The sequence below is a fragment of the Borostomias antarcticus genome (genome assembly GCF_949987555.1).
Source record: "Borostomias antarcticus genome assembly, chromosome: 9".
NCBI lineage: Eukaryota > Metazoa > Chordata > Actinopteri > Stomiiformes > Stomiidae > Borostomias > Borostomias antarcticus.
The window spans coordinates 20,478,830-20,501,145 of record NC_140242.1 but is presented as its reverse complement, the minus strand read 5'-3'; the positions used below and the strand labels follow the sequence as shown (position 1 = coordinate 20,501,145).

Below are 22,316 nucleotides of genomic sequence, written 5' to 3'. Positions count from 1 at the left end.
TACTCTCTGGGAGAAGGTACCACATCCGAAAGGCCAACTGGGAGAGGCTCAGGAGGAGTTTCAACCATGGAGGTATAAGGTTTCAACCCATAGGCTGCCAACAGGATGCCGCCCCCCACCCGTCCATACCTGGACTTACTACTGTATAGCCTACTCTAGCACCCTATACTTGACTGATTACTCGTTAGAATATACATACATGTATATTAGCCTGGCTTCACCAGACCCTTTTCACAAAAATGCAAACGGTCTGGAAATCCTGCATTTATTTTCAAGTTCCAAGAGGCGTTTTCAACGGCCGCAGACCAAAATACCTCTGGACTTAATTGGATAGACCTATCAGCGCAACGAAATGTTGGTTATCGTATCAAGTGGGTAGTTGTTTTACCAAACCTGCTGCATATTAACGGTGATTGGCCTGACCAATATCTAGTCAGGTGGAAATCAGTTTGAACGGGTGGATGTCCAGACTAATCTCCTGTAAGTGAAACAATGTGAGCACATGATCAGGACGGCGACGCCAGGCTAATATACGGTATGTCTGTGAATACACATGCAATACATACCATATTTTATAGTTAATATACATCCTATATATTAACTATTTTACTCAACCAAACTTCATCTGTATTTTTTGGGAGGAAGAGCGGCCGACTAGGGAACAGTACCTAGTCTTGTCGCCTCACACCAAGGTCTCCGGGCCTTTGTGTGTTGGATGTCCTCCTGCGTTCGCAAGGGTTTCCTCCCAAAGAACCCAATATGAAAAACATGCAGAACAGAAGATGCTCTTCAGTCCAGTCCCTGACCAGGACCTGGACTGAGCACCTGGACTTGGTCCCCGAGCGCCATGAACGATGACTGCACACTGCTCCTGGCTGCCCCTGGAGGAGGACGGCTTGGATGGGAGAAAGGCAGGGAACAATTTCCACTGGCGGCCCCCGAAAATTGCATGTGTGCATGCTGTGTGGCTGCTCACTGTATGTAATGTCTGCGATTGCTGTGTGGCCGAATAAAGACCCCGCCTCCCACCCTCGGGCCTGTAATTTGAAAAAAAAATAAAAAATCTGTGCATATCATTCAGTTCATACCATTCTTGTATACATTTTGTATTCGTTTTTATATATTTTGTTTTTCTACTTACTTTTTTATACTCTACCTATTAAGCACACTTAGGAGCTAGCAACAACATTTCACTGTACATTATGATGTGTGACAAATAAATCAGACTTTTGACTTTAATTATACAAAACCGAAACACAGTTAGGGAGCATACAAAGGAAGCAGCGCTTTCAACTCTTGGTGGGAGAGATGCAAAGAAAAACGGACATATAAAAAAAAGTCATCCATGTACATTATACACACAAATACACAGATAATGAACACGCTGTCGTCACAGGCAACCGTAGGGGGGGTGGGGGATGGAGGCAAGTGCAACAATGAAAGGAGTGGACTCGTCCAGTCTCAGAATGACCCCCGTACCGCTGGTCTGATGTGCTACTGTCGACTGGTCAGCCATGCGGGGACTGAGGCGAGTCTGAAGAAGCGCAGTACGGGCGGAATAGTGTTTGCTCGTTGGGATCTCGGCGGTAGCATCGGTCTCAGGGCCCCGGGGCCCCTCTGTCCGACACCTGTCCACAGTCGGTGATGACGATCTTCTTGCTGGGCTTGCCCGTCTTGGTGCCCAGCTCCCCCATCCGACGCACCACGTCCATGCCCTCCCGAACGAAGCCGAAGGCCACGTGTTTGAAGTCCAGGTGCTCCGCCTTCTTCAGCGTGATGAAGAACTGCGAGTTGTTGGTGTCTCGGCCGCGGTTGGCCATGGACAGGAGGCCCGGGCCTGTGTGGCGCACATCAAAGTTCTCGTCCTCGAACTTGCCCCCGTATATGGACCTGCCCCCGGTCCCGTCCTGGTTGGTGATGTCTCCACCCTGACAAGACACACACACACACACCCCACAGGTTAGGAAAACCTCTTTAATAATAAATTAGAATTAAATTTTATTTAGAAAGCCCTTTCAATTGTGAGACAATTTCAGAGTTCTGGGACCATATGAAAGTCATGATTTGGGTCCAGTCACTAGCCAGTACCATGTACGTAAATAAACCTAGTATGTGACGTGGATATTGCCACCTGCTTCAAGCCCCACACCCCCTCCAAGACCCACGCAGTTACCCCCCCCCCCCAGCCAGCGGGCTGGCCCCTTCAGCTCACCTGGCACATGAAGTCAGGTATGACCCTGTGGAAGATGGAGTTGCGCAGCCCAAAGCCCTTCTGTCCCGTGCACAGCGCCCGGAAGTTCTCCGCCGTCTTGGGAACGATGTGGGAGAACAGCTCGATGGTGATGGTTCCCAGGGGCTCGTCGTCAGCGTCCACCTGCAGGTAGACCCGGGGATTGGACTCCCGGGAGTGCTCCTGGGCCCTGGACATTTGGGGGGACGCCATGGCCGACGCCTCCGATTCGCTCATACGGCTCTGACACTCGGTGAAGGTCTTCCTGAAGGCCTCGGCCAGCTCGGGCGTCTTGAACTTGGCGGCCAGCTGCTCCACCTTCCCATCTCCCTCTGGAGAGACAGGAGACAGAAGGGTGGGAAGACAAACAGACAGACAGACAGACAGATGGGGGGGGGACAGATCACAAGTTGTTAGGATGGTACACAGAAGCAGCTATAAAGGGCTTGGTTTTATCACTACAGATGGTGACAATCATATTACAGATAAGGATATAGTCAAGACATTCAGAGATAAGAAACGCCGTCTAGGCTAAACGGATAACTGAGGGTTTGAAGGTTGAGAGACGGCCGTTCACCTGCGTAGTCAGTGGCGGTCCAGACCAGAGCTTGGGTGGAGGTGTTCATGGGTTTGAGCTCCATGGCCAGGGAGATGGTGTGGTTGGCGCACACCTTCAGCACCTGCTCCCTCCTCATCAGCACGCGGTAGAAACGCTTCTCGGGGTGGAACAGGATCTTGATGTCTCCCACGCCGCGCTCCTTCCACTGGTTGGCGTCGCGGTCCCAGCGGTACAGCTTGGTGCGCTCCTTGTACAGGATCTCCTCGTCCTCCTCCCCGGACCGGGTCTCCACCTGGACACACGGACCCAGCCACGGAGATGAATACGGTAAGATGTGATACACTACCAAACTGGGCCCCACAGCAACGAGGACACCGGGAGCACACTGGTTTGGACACAATGGACCGGTTTGTTTGGGCCTGTAGCCAGTACAGATGCACCGATCCACTTCTTCTCAGTTCCGATCCGATTCGGATATCTGAATTGGGGATATCTGCCGATACCAGCAGTCTTTTTTTCTTGAATAATTAAAATTATTAGAATTCAAATACATTTTATACCCTTTGCACACACAATATTCTTACTGTTTTGCTACTGTACTGCATTGAACTGTTTATTATAATTAGGATATCTTGTTGTTGAGGAGCCAAAACATAATTTTACTCATCAATTTTACCCAATATATGACTACTTGTGTAGGCCTAACAATGAAATAATCCTTGAATCCTACTATATATTATCTTTTGCGTATTACCGCCAACTTTCATTAAAAAAAACAACTAATTAGTAAAATATAAGATTGGGATGAGACCCTGTCTGCTCTGCTCTCCACACCTGCAACCGAGTGGGTCTCAGCCTCAGTAGAGAGCAACGGTGTCATTTCACTATGACACGACAAGAGTAAGGAGAGGGAGAAATGGCTCTAGTTTACAGATTGCCTCATCAATGTTATCAGGTTCCCTATTAGCATTGGGTTTAAATCCGAAATATTGCCCGATACTAGATCGGATCAGTCCCCTCTCTAGGAGCCAGTATGGTACTCTGGTTAGAAGTTAGATGTGTAACGGATGGTACCTCAGGTAAAGACACTGGGCTCAAAGTGAATGGTACCTCAAGTAAAGACACTATGGGCTCAAAGTGAATGGTACCTCAGGTAAAGACACTATGGGCTCAAAGTGAATGTCCGGATTGTCAGAAGCGTCCTCTCCATCGCTGCCCTCCTCCTCTTCGTCGTTCTTGGGGGTCGCCGCAGCTCTGAACACCGTGGCGCCCGCGTTCGCCCACGAGAAGTTGGAATCTGGACCAGAAACACCAGGAGCAGACGGTTAAGGGCTTTTACCATCATTAAGCTATTTCGGTCCTTCTAATTACTTTCTGTTTGGTTCTCATCTGCAGTTGTCTCACACAGAAAAGCGCTTACCTTGCTTTCCAAAAGCGTATTCGTCAGTGTTCTTGGCCAGGTCTTCGAATGAGAACCCTCCCCCTCCGAGGGCACTGAAGCCGAAGGAGGGAGCGTCTGCTTCGGAGAGAGACAAGAGGATGCGGTCAGAAACATAATAATATACTAAATAAAATATAATGTGTCTAAATAATAATATACTAAGTGTCTATATTAAGTGGCGTCAGCTATTTAGTAAGCCTTGTCCTGCAATTGGAGATGCCCTGTAACCACATATCATACCTTGAGTAGTAGTAGTAGTAGTAGTAGTAGTAGTACTAATGGAGTCTGAGCCAGCAGTGGTAGAGTCTGCTGCAACACGGACAGAGTCTGGGTCAGCAACGGTAGAGTCTGCTGTAACAGTGATAGGCGACGCTGAAGCAGTGGTCAAGTCTGCTGAAGCTGCGGTTGAATCTTCTGTAGCGGAGGTTGTGTCTGCTGAAGCTGCGGTTGAATCTTCTGTGGCAGTGGTTGTGTCTGCTGAAGCAGTGACCGAGTCTGTGTCCGCCGTACTAGAGTCCGAAGTAGAGTCTGCAGCAGCAGTGGAGTCTACTGTAGCAGTAGTAGAGTCTACTGTAGCAGTAGAAGACTCTGGCTCGGGGCTCGCTTCGGTCTTCCTAGTGGACAGGTCTATAGGGCTGCTGCTGAAGACTTCACTCTGGGCAGACTGGTCTGGGATCTGTTCCACTGACGGGAAGGCCTCGGTCACGGCCCCCTTACTGTTGGACGACTGATCTGGAGTCTGCTCCTCTGGGGCCTCGGCTGTGCTACTGCAGGGAACGGTGTCCGTGCTCCTCTGGGCATCCTGGAAGACCAACAACACACCATATCACCACCAGCAGTCAAGCAATTATGCAGTATGCATTTGATAGTACACAGTACCGGAATCTTGTACATATGCCAAATAAACTAAAAGAGCCACATTCACACCAGACTAGGACCATTTTCTTTCTGTGTGTGTGTGTGTGTGTGTGCGCGTGCATGCATAATGAGGCATTGCCCATAGTACATGGTGCACATTCTCAGTTGCACCACATAGTGCTTGTGTGTGTGTGTGTAAGCCAGTATCTTACCATAGCCTCCTGTGCTTTGCGGACCTCTGTCTCAAAGTCCTCAGGCTTGTCCTTGTCTGCCTCGCTGTCACTGCCCGCCCCACAGAAGAAGGTGGGGGGCAGCTGGAGACTCCTGGCCCTCTGCTCCTCCTCCGGGGTGGGCTTCTTCTCCCAGACCACCTCACAGTCCGGGTCCTTCCCAGGGGCCTCGACCTGGGAGCCTGGGTGGAGAATGAGGAAGGGAGGCTAGAGTTAATTGTTCATTAACAGCCCAAATGGCTCATCAACGGCAACACCGAAAGATAGATGGCAGACTTCTTCAAGCGGTCTCCAAGAAGCCCCCAGTTAAGCAAAGGGTAACAACAGCCGTTAAGAAAACACCTCAAATCAATATGACAATTTCACCAGGTTGATCTGAATCTGTCTGGATTTATTTAGTCAGAAGCTTACCATCGCCTGCGGCTGCAGCCAACGTCCCAGTAGGATTGGGATACAGCTTCCCGTTCAGGGCCTTCACTGCCGTCTCAAAGTCCTCGTCTGCAGAACCACATCACACACTCAACACTTGACGGACTAACACTAGTTTAACAGTTTAATCAGAAACAAATGTGTTCATAAGATGAGGTAGTGCAAAGTGATCATGAAATGGTGGATGAGGCTGTTGTGCACTGATAGTTTCTCACCGTCAGTCTGGCTGTCGCTGGTGTAGCCAGGCTCGTTCTGGTAGCAGAAGAAGGTGAGGGGCAGCTGCAGCTCCCTGGCCAGGGCGGCTTGCTCTGCGGTGGGTTCCCTGACGTACACCACCTCCAAGTCCGCACAGTCTCCCTCCACCTGTGGGGGCGCTGTAACACAATGCAGAGACCGGATGAAACAAGGTTTCGCATTGAGCTTCTGCATCACATCATTGCACTGTATATTAGCATTTCAAATTTTTACACAAACGTCGCTACTATGGCATAGCAAACAGGTGCTGATTAACAACTAGTCACACAAATCATTTCACCAAGGGTTAGTTCCATACAGAAATACATGCAGTTCAAAAACCTGATATCATGCATAAGCTAACTACATCTCCAAAGTTTAAATCTACAAAGAAAACAGTCTCAAAGTACAGTACAATTATGTCAATCATAAAGTGTAAAATATAGCCTACAAAGTCAAACTGATTTGTAAAATGTCTTCCTGGTGCTCAAACACAATTCATAAACTGCCCCTCAGCCACAAACCACTTGCGAAATACAGGGGGCACGTTCTCCCCCAGGGTTAGAACCTCGACTTCCTTTCACAGGGACATAAATCTGTGGCACAAACCAGATCAGGCAGGTCACACTGTTGCTACACATCCTGTACTAAAAATGTGTGTGACGCCGGGGGTCGACAGCCAGCACATTCCTGTCAGGGTGCTTGGCAGGAGCCTTCTAGTGTCCTCTTTCAACTTAGGGAACAGGGCCTCACATAGTTAGCCGCAACACACCACTTGCTGCAAAAACTCATTAGGAAAAAATTGGCTATTTCTATGTCTGATCTGCTCACCACAGCAATTCTAGTCTATTCCGGGGCGGCATAGAGACTGGTAGTGGCCATTTCATGTCTTACTTCAGGTGAAGTTAGCGCATCAGCTGCCCTCTGGTGTTCAGTAAACACACACACACACACACACCGACACAAACACACACAAACACACTTGGACGTGCAACACATTCTAGCAGCACAGTTTTGGTTTTTTTTTTTCCACTCCGTGCAGCTGAGGTTATGACTGGCTGGTGAAGGCCAGCCGGGTGACTGCTGTGTAGGTGACATGTCACAGCACGCAAACAGTGCAGTGACAAGAGTACCTGGGTGCTCAAATTGAGTGGATGATGTGCTGGTCCAAAAAGCCATTGGGTTATCTTTGAAAAGCCTAAAATCCAATCCTAAAAAATAATGGTGGGTGGGGTGAGTCAAAACTAGAAGGCTCATGTAGTTGCAAATGTGTGATGGGCTGTAGAATGACCCTTGGTTCTCCACTGTGCTCTCTTCCTCTTGTTAAAAGAAAGTGCTATGACTGAATTCTGATGAACTGATTCAAACACAATATAACCTAATGTCTGTTACAATATATTTTGTTTTAAACTGGAAAAAGTGAAAAAGTCAAGTAAATATTCTTTGAAAGCTTCCGTTATGTTCAGCTAACCAATTTGTGTGTCATGCCTGTCAAATGTTCAAATAGAATGTCATGAGTGAGAGATATGTGGTTGTTAGTGGGCGTGGCTGTTACACTGCAATTCTGTCCTGTCAACAGTGAATGGCTTGGTGCAATGAGGTGAACTGATGGGACATGGCTGGAATCACAACAGGATGGGGACAAATGATGAGAAAACTCCATCGTCGTATGGTATAGGTTGCCATTAAAAAGAAAACAAGCAATTTACACTTAAACACAACAAAATCACAACAAAACGACAGTGCATCTGGGCATGTGAAAAAGGGCTCACCTTTCTCTGGGATCTTGAAGGCAGGGGTTGCAGGAGAGGGCTTGGCGGCCGGACTGCTGTCCCTGGGCTTGGAGCTAACTGAAGACCCCTCAGCCTCGGAGGCGTTGGGGCTGCCGAAGATCTTCTGCAGGGTGTGTGTGCCAAATACAAACTTGGGCGGAGAGACGACCGCCTTAGAGAGGTTGAAGGGGCTGCGCGCCGCCGGGGTGGACGTCTTGCTGTCAGGCGTGTGGAAGGTGTCGGGGGAGAGCTCCGTGCGTTCCCTGGTGGTCTCCTCCAGCACCGCCACCGCCGCCTTTCCGCACAGCGGCGTGGTCGCGCTCACTGTGGTCTCCTGAGGTGTGGCCTCTCTGGACGTCACTGGGGTCAGCAGGACGTCCTTCTCCTGGGCGTCTTTGGCCTCATCGAATACATCTCTGAAGGAGTTGGCCACGTCCTGCAGCTTGAACCTCACCGCCAACTGCTCCACCGTCCCATCTCCCTCGGTGAAGTCCATGGCGCCCCAGACCCAGGCCTTCTCAGCGCCCTTCATGGGCTCCAGCGTCATGGTGGAGTTGATCCAGTGGTTGGCGCAGATCTTCAGGACCTGGTCCCTCCTCATGACCAGTCTCACCCGTTTGGTGTCGTAGTTCTGGAGGATCTTGAGGTCCCCGATGCCCCTCTCTTTCCACTGGTTGACGTCTTTGTCGTAGCGGTAGAGCTTGGCCCTGTGGCTGAACACAACCTGCTCGTTCTCCTCCCCGGTCGAGATGTCCACCAGGTCTGGCAGAGGAACCACAGGCTCGAAGTACTGACCGTCCCTCTCCTCCTCCTGGGTCGTGTCCTGCTCGTCATCCGTGCCCACGGACACTCTGCTCTGGTTCAGCTTTGTGGGGGACTTGGAAGGACTGACGACCGGCTGGAAGCTAAAGCTGAAACCGGCGGTGGATTCTCCGAAGCGGAAGAGGTTTTTCCTGATGGGGCTGCTGGCGATTGGAGAGGCGTAGACAGAGGTGTCGACACTATTGTCCAGAGCCTCTTCCCTCAGGTCGTAGTTGTCCCACTCCAAGGTAGGGCCTGTACTGTCAGCGTGGGGCTTGATGATCAGACCAGAGGTGCTGCTAGCTGCTGTGATATCTGCCTGACTGTCATCCTCTTTGATCTTTGTTTTGTCATCAGTCAAGAAGGACTTGAGGTCTTTCAGGCCGGACTTCATCTCTTCAGCTTTCTTGATGAGGTGAGCTGTTCTGCCTGTGTCCAGCAGCTTGTGAGGGGTTTGCAGAGGGATGTCCAAGAGGAGCCTCTGACACTTCTCAAACTTCAGCTTGAACTCCTCCGCCAGCTCAGGGGTTTTAAACTTCGCAGCTAGCTGCTCCAGTCTGGCATCCCCATCGGAGAAGTCGTTCGCCAGCCACATCCAGGCCTTGTCGGAGCCGGCCAGGGGCTTCAGATTCATGGTGGTGGTTATCCAGTGGTTGGCGCACACCTTCAGGACCTGCTCCCTCCTCATCAGAACCCTCAACCGGCCGTTGCAAGTGTTCTTGAGGAACTTGAGGATACCGACTCCACGCTCCTTCCACTGGCTCGTGGCGGGGTCAAACCTGAAGAGCTTCACGCGCTGAGAGTAAAGCGCCTGCTCATCCTCCTCCCCTGTGACCAGGTCTACCTTGTCTGGCATCGGGACCACAGGCTCAAACTGGATGTCATCATTCTCCTCTGTCTTGTACATGTCCTCCTCCTCCTGGTCAGCCGAGTTGTCTGCCTTCTGGCTGGACTGCAGACCCGTGAACAACGGTTCGCCGGCACGGGAGAAGCCTTTGAAACTGGGGTCACTCTGGGCAAATTGGAACTCTCCTTGCGAGGATTTAGCCAAGTCGGCAAAGCTGAATGAGTTGGGTTTACCGGTGAATAGGGGATTGTCGTCGTGGTCAGTCTTATCCACAGATGGCTCTGACACAGATACAGTGACAGTCGGCTCTTTCTCCTTCTCTCTGTGCTGCTCAGCAATGTTTTTCAGGAACATGGAGGCAGACCCCGAAACGGGTGTTGTAGTATCAGCCGGACGAGTTTCCTGGGTGCCAAACTTGAAACCATCAGCTGGGATAGGCATTGAGAAGGAGAAACCTGCAGCGCTGGGGGCACTGGTCTCATCCTGTGGGGGCGCTGCAAACTTAAATGAAGTTGGGGAACTTTTATCTTTGCCGGTGCCAAATTGGAAAGTGCTGCCAGTGCTGAAAGCTGATTTAATGCTGGTTCCAGCTGGTTGACTGGAGGAACTTCCAAAGCTAAAGCTGAAAGAGGAGCTGGACAGAGCGCCAGTGGCTGTGCTTTTAGCGTTGGGGTTCGGCGTCTGACAGGAGACGCACTTAGTGGCAGAGCCGTCGTTCCTCACCAGACACGTGTCACAGTCCCACTGATCTGCCTTCTTCGCAAACATGTCTGCTAGAGAGGGGTTGGGGCATGGAGTCTGACAGGAAACGCAGTGGGAGGCTGAAGCGTCATTCCTTACGAGACAAGTGTCGCAGTCCCACTGTCCATCCTTCTTAGAGAATAGCGCCCCAAAGCCAGATCCAAATCCTGAGGCCGTTGGGGGTTTTGACTGTGCCGGTGCCACTACTGTACCTTCAGCTGAGGGGTTTGGAGTTTGACAGGAGACGCAGCTGTTAGCAGACGCCTCGTTTCTCACAGCACACGTGTCACAGTCCCACTGGCCTGGCTTCTTACCAAATTGAGCTCCAAATCCTGAGCCGAATGGTATGGTAGAGATTGCCGTTTTTGTTGTTGTGGCTGAAGCAGCTGGTTTCACTGAGGGGTTGGGAGTTTGACACGAGACACAGGCGCTTGCAGAGGCCTCATTTGTAACGCAACAGGTGTCACAGTCCCACTGACCTTCTTTCTTTCCAAACTGAACTCCAAATCCTGACCCGAACGAAGAAGCACTAGATGTTGGGGCAGTAGGCTTTGCTGAAGGGTTTGGTGTTTGACATGAGACACAACTGTCTGCAGACGCCTCGTTCCTGACAGCACATGTGTCACAGTCCCACTGTCCTTCTTTCTTTCCAAACTGAACTCCAAATCCTGACCCGAAAGAGGAAGCACTAGATGTTGGGGCAGTAGGCTTTGCTGAAGGGTTTGGTGTTTGACATGAGACACAACTGTCTGCGGACGCCTCGTTCCTGACAGCACATGTGTCACAGTCCCACTGTCCTTCTTTCTTTCCAAACTGAACTCCAAATCCTGACCCGAAAGAGGAAGCACTAGATGTTGGGGCAGTAGGCTTTGCTGAAGGGTTTGGTGTTTGACATGAGACACAACTGTCTGCGGACGCCTCATTCCTGACAGCACATGTTTCACAGTCCCACTGTCCTTCTTTCTTTCCAAACTGAACTCCAAATCCTGACCCGAAAGAGGAAGCACTAGATGTTGGGGCAGTAGGCTTTGCTGAAGGGTTTGGTGTTTGACATGAGACACAACTGTCTGCGGACGCCTCGTTCCTGACAGCACATGTTTCACAGTCCCATTGTCCTGGCTTTTTGCCAAACTGGGCCCCAAAAACAGCAGACGTAGAACTACTACTACTACTACTGGTTCCAAAAGCAACAGATGTGGAACTGGTTCCAAATGTGAAAGAAGAGGGCATGGAAGCTCCGAAGGCCCCAAATCCCTTAGAAGTGCTTAAACCGGTGGCTTTCGATGAGTCAGCCCCAAATCCAAAAGTGAAACCTCCCACTGAGGCCGCACCCCCCGCAAAGCCTTTAGTTTCAGCTGCAGTGTTGCTCTCTGGCTTGGGTGGAGGATTTGGATTAGCGCTTTGACAGGCAACACACTCCATAGCAGTCGCTACATTCCTGACAGCGCACACGTCGCAGTCCCATTCCCCTTCCTTCTTCACAAACTGGAATCCGAAGCCGCCCGCCACCTGAGGAGCGGCGGGTTTCTCGGTCGCCTCTTTCTTCTCCGGAGATGTGGGCACGGCCTTCTGGGCCTCCTCAAACTTGGTTTTGAAGAGCGCAGCCTCGTCTGCGGTCTTGAAGCGAATGGCCAGCTGCTCGGGCTTAGGAACCTCTTCTGCATAATCAATGGCATTCCAGACCCAAGATTTGTCAGATCCGGCGTTGGGTTTCAGATGCATATCAGGGTTGATGTAGTGGTTGGCGCATATCTTCAGGACCTGCTCCCTCCTCATCAGCAGACGGACTTTCCCTGACGTGCTGTGCTTCAGGATCTTGATGTTTCCCAGACCCCTCTCTTTCCACTCCTTCGCCTCCGCGTCGAACCGGAACAGCTTCGCCCTGTTGCAGAACATCTCCTCCTCCTCTTCCTCCCCCGTTTTCACATCCACTTTGTCGGGAAGCGGTACGATGGGTTCGAAGTGGGGTCCGTCCTCATCCTCCTCCACGTGAGTGCTTTCATTGTCGCTCTCCGCCACCTTCTCCTGCTCGGTAGTGTTAGCCAGCCCAAATATAGGCTTGGTAACGTCACTGAAACTAAACGGCTGCTCCGTTTTTCCGAATAGGCCGGTTGTGCCTGAACTCGGTGCGGTGTCAGTAAAAGTGAACCCCGACACATTTTTGGTGCCAAAAGTGAAGATGCCTCCTTGGCCGGCAGGCTGCTCTTGAGCAGGTGGCTTCTGCTCTGGAGTCAAATCCGTTTTTGCAGGGATGTCCGACGTCAGGAGCCCCAGCAGGCTCTCGCTGTTTTTCCCCTGAGATGTGAAGGTGAAGTCCCCGTCATTGGATTTGAAATTGGAGTTGAATTTAAATGCAGCTGAGGGAGTGGACTGGGCGACTACCCCGGCGCCGAAACTAGGAACCTTGGGGGCATCAGCAGGGGCCTGCTGTCCGAACGAGATCTTCCCAAAGTCCATAGGCTTCCCCTCCATGCTCTTTGGAGGCTGTGGAGGAACAACAGGGGGCTTGGTGAAGTAGCCAGGCTCAGGCAGAGGGGGGTTGGTGGTGGGCTGGGTGACTCCGTGGGCGTAATACTCCTCACTGTATGGGGACAGTAGACTGGTTGCTGGTGACTCAAATCGCAGGGGTGCTCCGAAGACCTGGTCCTGAGGAGGATAGATGCAGGCTGGTGTCGTCTGCAGGGGCGGTGTGTGAGTGGGCGGCTGGCAGGGATACATGTGCTGTTGTGGAGGCAGGCGGTTGATGCCATACACTGGGGCCTGGAGCACAGGGAGACACAAATACCTCATCTTACATTCTGAATGATCCGATATCAACCGGTTGGCGACTGAAAGACATTGGCATCGGCAACTAACCTTTGTTGGGGTTACATTTGCAGCAGTGCGAAGGAGATACTGCGAGTTATAAGCAGGGGACTGATTATAAAACACGTTGGGGCCAGTGGTGGACACTGTAAAAGAAACGACAGACAAGAGTTAGGCGTTAAAAAGGAGGGAAGCACTCAGAGACGTACTGCATCTGTTCAGGACCCAACACTGGGATGCCTGCCTGCTCACCAGTGAGGGGGGCCCCGTGGAAGCTCTGTGCTGGGGGGTAGGGCGGCTCCTGCAGGCCCCCCACCCCATACTCCTCCCCATACATCCTGTGGGGGGAGGCCGTGTTTTCTGAGGAGTTGTGCTTCAGATCATGGACCTCATTCTGAAATACAACAACAAAGAAGCTTCTCAATCATTACTTTCTCATACATTATAAGTATGTATCCTATTGAAACAATCAAAACTGTAAATGTACACCTAGTAATTTTTTCATAGTTTGAATCCCATTTCTGACTGTCAGTATCACCAATGAGACGGGTGAACCGGGCTGACCTTGAGGGCCTCCACCTGCTGAACAAGCATCTGGAGCAGACACTTCTGGTCCTCTACCCAAAGAGGTGTCGTTTTGGGGGAAATCTGGACACAAGAAGAGAAAACCATGGACTGAGAAACACCTACAGCTCAACCGATATTCTGCAATAACCCACTGGCACAATTTCCTGAAATGTCAAACAATGACATTCGATTTCAGCGGACACAAAAAGCCTGTAAAACTACCTCAACCTACCAGGTGTCTCTTGGAGGGTGAGACGACAACTTTGCTGGGGGAGGGGGTGGAGAACTTGATGTGCGAGATGACGGCAGAGGGCTCAGAGAGCTGACTGAGGCTGGAGTCAATCGGAGCTATACCCTCTTCCTCCTCCTCTTCATCCATGACCTCCTCACTCTCCCCCAACTGCTGGTTGACCTCGTTCAGCAGATCCATCACCTCCTCCATTGATACTGGTAACTACGGCAAAAACACACATTCAATGTTCCGCGTTTGCGAGTTACCGATGCTTATGAATAAACAATTTCTCTGAGATGCAAAGGACTTGTATCAAAAGGCGGGATGCCAACAAGAAACTAATATGAGTTACTACAGAAGAGTGGTATATTTTGTCAGAGAGAGGCGTGACTATCTGCTCCTGTTGCTGCCATGTTAGATGCAGTCTATGCGGTCATGGTGACAGGCTCTCATCCCACGATAATAGTCAAGAGGAGTGTGTGGCCTAACCTTCTCCATGTCGTCTGCATTGGCGTTGTAGATCTTGGACAGGTAGGTTCTGAACTTCCTCAGGAATACGATGCACCTGTCCTGGGTCTCCTCTACCCCGTTCCTCGCCTCATCCGACAGACGCTGGAAGATCTGGAAACGACAACCACAACTCAATCAAATAAACCACCCGGCCTCAGCTACAACTACCACCACCACACCCCCACCAAACAACAACAATCTTCGCTTTAAATACGGGTGAGGGACCTACCCGTGCCAGGTGCCAGTTGGATGAGATGTTGTTGATGGTCTCCAACATAGCAATGGCATCCTCCGTTTTGCCCTCGATGTCCAGCAGAGTAGCGAACGCTATCTTAGCCTCCTCCTCATAGCCTTTCACTGCTGGGATCTATAGACATGGGCACACACGTGCGCGCGCGCGCGCACACACACACACACACACACACGAGTCTCAGTTCCGGTCCACGATAATAACATGACATCAGTTAGAGCAGCGTATTGAGGGAAGCAGCTGTGATGTTTTTTATTTATTTTAATTTGTAAACAAATGTGTTTATTTATTTATTGACAGTTTGATTGATGCTAGCCCCCACCCCCCACACCTGGAGGTCCCTGGAGGGGAAGTGCATGAATAGAGGGTCCAGCGGTTCAGGGATGCTGCGTCTGTGTTTGATTTTGTCCAGCAGGGGGCGCACCGCCTTCCAGTAGTGCACACTGCGGCCTATGTACTCCTTCTGGTCGTAGTAAGAGTTCACCCCGACGCCCTGCGAATGGTCACACAAGCACAGCAGGTCAGTAAAACATGTGGTCAAGAGTCACATTGGTGTGACAAGGTCGAGCAGTCAGACAGTAACAAATTACAGATTACATGTCCTTTACTTTTCTCAGGCCATTTGTTGTAAATAGCAACACATCCAAGAAGTGCTGTACAAGGAAAAATGGTGAAATAACACAGGAGTTATTATTAACATACACTAAATGGAGGGTACACCTAGCCCCTATCATGTTCACTCGTGTGCTGTGACAGAGAGGGGCAGGTGTATTGGCATGCCTGTGTGTGTGTGTGTGTGTGTGTGTGCGCGTGCGTGCACGCACTGTCAAGGTGGTGCGCAAAGTGAACAGGCAGAGCTACCTGCAGTATGCATGTACCATCTAGCTGAGGTGTCAAGCCCAGTGTGTGGCCAGAGCAGTGTGTGGGTAGAGCAGTGTGTGGACAGAGGAGTGTGTGGACAGAGGAGTGTGTAGACAGAGCAGTGTGTGTGTGTGTACCGTCTGGAGCATGAGTGTGTATATGTACCGTCTGGAGCATGAGTGTGTGTATGTACCGTCTGGAGCATGAGTGTGTGTATGTACCGTCTGGAGCATGAGTGTGTGTATGTACCGTCTGGAGCATGAGTGTGTGTATGTACCGTCTGGAGCATGAGTGTGTGTATGTACCGTCTGGAGCATGAGTGTGTGTATGTACCGTCTGGAGCATGAGTGTGTTTATGTACCGTCTGGAGCATGAGTGTGTGTATGTACCGTCTGGAGCATGAGTGTGTGTATGTACCATCTGGAGCATGAGTGTGTGTATGTACCGTCTGGCTGAGGTGTTGGGCCCAGTGTATGGGCAGTGCTGGCTGAAGACCGTGTTTTTCTCCAGCTCTCAGGGTACTCAAACCGTGCTGCACAATCATCCTCAGTTTGGCTGACATACCAGGCCTACACACACACACACACACACACACACACACACAAGACACACAAGACACACAAGACACACAAGACACGCACAAACGCACGTAACTCATGCTGAACAGTCCAATGTAGTGAGATTGACACACATTCTAGGCTGCAGAGCCACTGTTCATTCTCTAAGCACAACAGTGAGGGATTAGAACAAAGACCTGACTGGAGTGGACAATCTTTTCAACTCAACACAAGAGGGGACACTAGGACTACTAGAGGCTAGGTTCAACAACTCAACACAAGAGGGGACACTAGGACTACTAGAGGCTACCTTAGGCGGTACATGGTTTATTTGTCAGACTTTCCAATGCACAGGTACTTAGGTCCAAGGCACTTAAAATAAAATACTTATTAAGACTGAGGTGAGCCCTATGATGAAAGGGACAGAGAGGAGAGGAGGAGAGGAGAGAAGAGGAGAGGGGAGAGGAGGAAAGGAGAGGAGAGGAAGGGAGGGGAGGCCTCGGCAGACTCACGCGGCCTGCTTGTGGATGAGGCTGTAGACGGCGTCCCACCACTCCCTCTGTCTGTCAGTGGACAGCAGGCGCAGGAGGGGCAGCGGGAGGCAGCGGGGCTCGTGGAGCTGCTGCTGGCCTGCGGAGCCGGCGCTGGTCCGGGCGCTCTCCTGCAGCTGAGTCTGACTGCAGAACACCACCCCACACAGGAACACCTGGGGAGGGGAGGGGGGTGAACCAGGCCAGAGATGAAGGCGCATGTGGAAGAAACATACAGAGCCTGTTGCGAGAGTAGACACAATCAATCGCCAGCACCCCCAAAGCTGACTGACTCCAGGCCCACCTCCAGGTCCAGCAGACAGATGGACTCGGGCGTGTTGGTGTCCAGTTTGGACGTCTCCAGGGTGAGCCTGGGGAAGAGCTGGCGGAGCCAGTCCCGGAGGGCGGCCCGCTGGCCCAGGTGCTTCCACTGCAGGCCCTGCCAGCTCAGGTGCTGCAGGTCTCCTCCGTGCAGCAGGACGGAGCCTGCAGAGAGATTAGATTACATCAGAGTGCATTAGCTTCATTACACACACACGCATCCAGGAAACGTGTTTTGCTCAAGTTCGCCACATACAAAACACACCGAGACGGTTTCATCACGATCAATGAATTGATATAAGACGTGAACAGGTTTTGGCTGAGGAAGGGAGTAGGTGGAGCTTTGCGACTTACTCTTAATCAATTAATCAATCAATTAGAAAAAGACAAAATAATTTTTAAAGAGAGGAAGGCTTCAGTATGTTGATATGGGTCTATTAGAACACAAACGTTGGCTTGCACGGTGCATGATCTCAACCAACGCAGATCTTTCAGATCTACATAACGTTCAGGCTAGGTCCCGGTGTGTGGTGTTTAGTAACAGACGGAGGGACCCGTACCGCTGTCCCACTTGGCCAGGTCCGCCAGCTCGGGGGCCTGGGTGCTGATGGAGCGGATGTCGTCGTTGCCGATGAACGAGGCCCCCGCAGGAGCCTGGGGGCCAAACAGCAGCTCGAACAGGGAGCCCTGGCCGCTGCGGTTGCCGAACGCCTCCACCACCTACACACAGACACACACACACACACACACACACACACAGAGAGACATGCACACACGTCACACACACTGGACATGATCTCAGTTACACTTTCCATTTATTTTATTTTTTTACTGATTACGGTACTCAGTTACATTAGGGGGCGATCACACCTGGAAAAGACGCTAGAAGTGCGGACGCTTCAAAGACGCTTGAAACGCCTGGGCCAAATATGACGATGACGAAATGGCGCTTCTCGCGTCTGATGCTCAAAAGTTGAAAATAGTTAAACTTTTTTTTTTATTCAGCGTCTACAAACGCGCGTCAAAACTGACGCGCCTGTAAGAAAAGACACTTGAAAGACGCCCGTCGAAAAAGACGCCGGAACGGCAGTCAGACGCGCCGTATCATAGGAAATCAATGGTTTTACAAGCGTCTCGTGTCTAGCGTCTTTCCAAGGTGTGATCGCCCCCTCTCGATCGTAGTACTGGCTAAAAGGCCAATGTGATGAAGAGTGCGCCTGACCTCTCTGACGAAGGTGTGCGTGTCGGGGTTGAGGTTGAGCAGCATGTGTCCGGCCTGGCTCTGCCGGTCGCTGGACAGCAGCTCCAGAAGCTGAGGGCCAGACTGATCTCCTTTAGACACCTTGGCCTTCGGTCTGGGCACCTGGAGGCGCAGGGGACGAGTGGGAGGCCAATCAGTCACCACGCGACAACAGACGCGCACGTCGGCTGAGACCCGAGAGCTCAGAGTGTTTGTGTGACGGTGAGAGAGAGAGAGAGAGAGAGAGAGAGAGAGAGAGAGACAGACAGAACGTCTTGCCGTCACCTGATAGGCCAGCAGGTAGCAGAGGGCGGCCAGGTCGACCACGGCCCGCCACTGCTGCTCTCGCTCGTGCGCCATCTTGAGGAGCAGGGTGCCGGCGTGCAGGTACAGGTGGCCCCTCATCTCCCCGAACACGGTGCTCAGCTCGTCCGGCGCGCCGCCCGCCGCCTTGCTCAGGGCCTGCATGATGTGGTCAAAACTACACAGGCGCACGCGCACACACACACACACACACAGACACACACACGCGCACACACAGACACACACAGACACACACAGACACGAAAAAGGGTTAGATAATCATAAAAAAAGGTAGCAACGCACACAAGTGTAGTAAGTGAAAATACACTCAGAAAAACTAAGTGACAGATTACAAAACACAAACACACCTAATCCCCCAGGGTGCTGTGCTCTCTACTAAGGACTTCTATTAGTTTTAGCATGGCTTATCGGTAGCGCTGACATGTCCCTAGCTGGACCGCTAGGAGGTTATGCACGCACGTACCTCCTCAGGGCATCCACGCTGGCTTGCACGCCCTTCCCTGACAGGGTGAGTCTCAGCAGGCTGCAGTGGGCCAATAGCAGCTCTCTCTGGAGCCGCCGACACATCTTCTCATTGGACGCCACGCTCGGCTGGCCCACGTACTCCTGAAAAAACAAAACAGACCAATCGGAAGGGGGGGGGGGGGCACATTCATCAGAACATATATTATCCACTAACAGTCTAAAGTGTGCATAATACTCATTATGAACAATATTTCAGTCTCAAGACCTTCTTCAGGTTCAAAGGTCTTGGGACCGAAATGTTGTATTTTTGCAAGTAAGGACAGTGTGCAGTAATCAGTCTATATAAGGACATTTCCTTCTCTGCACCTGCCGACAGGGACTTGAAGGTGTGCATCAGCCTCAACAGTCACAACTACTAGTTTTGAATATAAAAATGGGTATATAAAAATATGAGTACATCAAAATTACATGCAGAGTGTACAGTATACTAGTGACTGCAGTCAGTGTGCACTAGTGACCTCCAGTACGCAATACTGACCTGTAGGGGCCTCATTTATAAAACTGTATGGAGAATGCACTTCACCAAGGTTTCTTAGTTAAGCAAGTTTGAAAAAATACGCACAAAAATATTCCGATTTATAACACAGCGTATATCACGTCCTATGCCGACGTACGCCAGTTCAAAGCCAGTTTCCCACAATCAACCCTAAACTTGGCGCACGTGAGCACTCGTCTTCTCCCACCCTTTTTAACGCCCATAAATGGTCAATGAACCTCCCCATTCATCCATTCATAAATAGTGACTGCATGACGACAATGATCAAATGATCACAATGTGAACCGCACATTTTCCGCCACTCACGTAAAAAAGTATATTATTTTAAAAAATAAATACAGAAGGTCGCGTGGAAAGTGCCGCACGCAAGCTTTTGTCCTTCCGCAACATTTATAAACGAGGCTCCTGTAGTGTGTTTATAAACGAGGCCCCTGTAGTGTGTTTATAAACGAGGCTCCTGTAGTGTGTTTATAAACGAGGCTCCTGTAGTGTGTTTATAAACGAGGCTCCTGTAGTGTGTTTATAAACGAGGCCCCTGTAGTGTGTTTATAAACGGGGCCCCTGTAGTGTGTTTATAAATGAGGCCCCTGTAGTGTTTCTAAACGGGGCCCCTGTAGTGTGTTTCTAAACGGGGCCCCTGTAGTGTGTTTATAAATGAGGCCCCTGTAGTGTGTTTATAAACGAGGCTCCTGTAGTGTGTTTATAAACGAGGCTCCTGTAGTGTGTTTATAAACGAGGCTCCTGTAGTGTGTTTATAAACCAGGCTCCTGTAGTGTGTTTATAAACGAGGCCCCTGTAGTGTGTTCTTAAACGAGGCCCCTGTAGTGTGTTTATAAACGGGGCCCCTGTAGTGTGTTTATAAACGCTGCCCCTGTAGTGTGCGCTGGTGACTCGCGGTGTACGCTAGTGGCCGGCCCTCAAAGCGTCTCCCGTCCGGCGCTACTGACCTGCAGGGTGCGCACCACGGCGGTGTACCAGGCCAGGCTGTGGCGCAGCAGGCCTCTCTTCTCCGCGCTCAGGCAGTGCTTGACCGCCTCCTCGTGCCTGCCGTCCGAGCTGTACAGCTGCACCAGCTTAACATTCACATGGGCGTCGGCCGGCCGCACCGACAGCTCCCCCTGCAGCAGGTCGAACAGCTGGTTCCGACCCTGCTGCCCCTGACGGCTCAACAGGCGCTCCTGGACACGCGGACAGAGGGAGGCATTGATGAAACGCACAGCTGCTGCCGCAACAGGCGCTCCTCACAGGGTAAGGAGTTGTGAATGGGGTGGGCGTCAGCGGAGGATGGGTCATGTAGGGTATGTTTTCATAGTTGAATGATACCTCAACACCGAAAGTATCCAGTGTCCAGTGCCTCCCACGGAGGGCAGGCGGTCATTTAAATAGAGAATAGACCGTACTGCACTTCGGCCAATCGCCCTCACCTTCAGGCTGAAGACGACGGGGTTCCCCGGCAGCAGCTTGGCAGCCCTTTCCACCCAGAACTCTGCCCTGCTGTCTCCATCCTCTTTACTGCACAGCAGCTCCGCCACCTTCAGCACCAGATCTCTCTGGGCCGGGTTCAGGTCCACAGACCGCTGGACACACACACACACACACACACGTAAACCTAAGCATGCCTTAAGATTTTGCAACCCCACTTGAGGTTGCCAGTAATGTGTACTTCGTAAGACAACAAATCATTGTTCATTACATACGTCATGGACACACTCACCTTGTAGCATCCCACTGCCTTGTTAATATCTCCATCTCTCTCATAGAGCTGGCCCAGGAACTTGTGTGCTTTGGGGTCTCTCTCCTGTACTGTGAGATAAGCTGATACGTGCCTAACAAACAGAGGAGGAGGCATACTTCAGTAGTTAGCTAGCGTTAGCTATAATCATAACACACACACAAAAGAATGTAGACTGTGTGTGTGTATTAGTATTTGTATGTAATGTAATGAAATCCTTAAAATGTGAGTGAGTGTGTGTGTGTGTGTGTGTGAGAGAGAGAGAGAGAGAGAGAGAGAGAGAGGTGTGTGTGTGTGTGTGGCTACAAGAACACCACCAGTCTGCTGCAGTATTTAACAATGTAAGGTTAGACGTGTCCAACTTAGCTTACCTTTTAGCGAGTTCATACTCCTTTGCTTCATAATACAATTTAGCAAATAAAAATCCTTTGATTGGTTTCTGTAGGATTACATTGCATAACAATAGTTAGTGGATGTTAGTAAACCCAAGATTGCAAGGTGATGATTTATATAGACTTTCTGTCTGGCTACTTAACTTATGCATCGTCTAACGGCAACATGACAACATCACTTACTAGCTAGCTAGCTGGCTAGCGTAACTTAACGAAATTTGAGCTAGCTAGCTGTTGGCAGTGAAAGGTGGCGATCTGACAGAGATATCCATAGAGCCAGCAGCGTGATGACATGGCCAACGTTATCAGCGGCCCATTTTGGACCAGGATAACAGAGATTAGACAGACAAATGTCGGTCCAAACGGAACACTTAAACGTAAACTATCGTAGCTGCTAACAACTTAGTAGCTAGTCTAGCTAGCCAGCCTGTCATGCCCCCGCGCCTTTTACGTGTCAGAAGGACACGAGGGTGTGTATCTCGCTAGGAATTCATTTCAGTTTCAGAAAATGTCACATTGGCAACGATCGAAACTTGCCTTGGTGTAATACTAGTACTTGGTGTGCTAAAACATTAGGTTTTTAACCTCAAATGATTCAAACAGCCGGCTCGCACACTGATAGGCCGACCGGTGTTCAGCTAGCTAAAACACAGCTACTAGCTAGCACCACTAAAAACGTTAGCTAACACACGCAGCAGACCGGCTACTCACCTCTCTGAGCGAGGGAGACGAACTCTGTACCGAGGAAATATACCGGTCCACCTCGGCCTTGCTTCGCCTCATGGCTGCAAAATACGCCGTATCCTATGATTAAGAAACTATAATGGGATCG

At 50.8% G+C, this 22,316-nt stretch overlaps 1 protein-coding gene across 1 annotated transcript; it reads right to left on the bottom strand.

The window, feature by feature from the left end:
• Nucleotides 1-1,327: 1,327 nt before the first annotated feature.
• ranbp2 (RAN binding protein 2) lies at nt 1,328-22,299 on the bottom strand. The gene is made up of 30 exons (XM_084442892.1): nt 22,196-22,299; nt 21,464-21,531; nt 21,075-21,186; nt 20,785-20,937; nt 20,308-20,538; nt 18,803-18,945; nt 18,301-18,496; nt 17,998-18,138; nt 17,336-17,495; nt 16,759-16,940; nt 16,437-16,630; nt 15,813-15,936; nt 14,838-14,999; nt 14,486-14,623; nt 14,236-14,367; nt 13,747-13,968; nt 13,512-13,595; nt 13,200-13,341; nt 12,999-13,093; nt 11,150-12,902; nt 7,754-10,537; nt 5,963-6,121; nt 5,730-5,816; nt 5,301-5,500; nt 4,507-5,032; nt 4,210-4,308; nt 3,938-4,086; nt 2,808-3,081; nt 2,213-2,562; nt 1,328-1,928 (listed from the first exon to the last, which is right to left on the bottom strand). Exons 1-30 carry the CDS (start codon nt 22,265-22,267, stop codon nt 1,599-1,601), a joined length of 9,462 nt encoding a protein of 3,153 aa, XP_084299018.1. The 5' UTR covers nt 22,268-22,299; the 3' UTR covers nt 1,328-1,598.
• Nucleotides 22,300-22,316: the final 17 nt, after the last annotated feature.

Bases quoted from the DNA above. Each gene is read 5' to 3' on its own strand.
- ranbp2 (XM_084442892.1), bottom strand. From the start codon at position 22,267: ATGAGGCGAAGCAAGGCCGAGGTGGACCGGTATATTTCCTCGGTACAG. The intron at 21,187-21,463 runs GTAAGCTAAGTT...TCTGTTTGTTAG, and splicing joins GAGTATGAACTCGCTAAAAG to GCACGTATCAGCTTATCTCA. The intron at 13,342-13,511 runs GTCAGCCCGGTT...GTTGTATTTCAG, and splicing joins AGCAGGTGGAGGCCCTCAAG to AATGAGGTCCATGATCTGAA.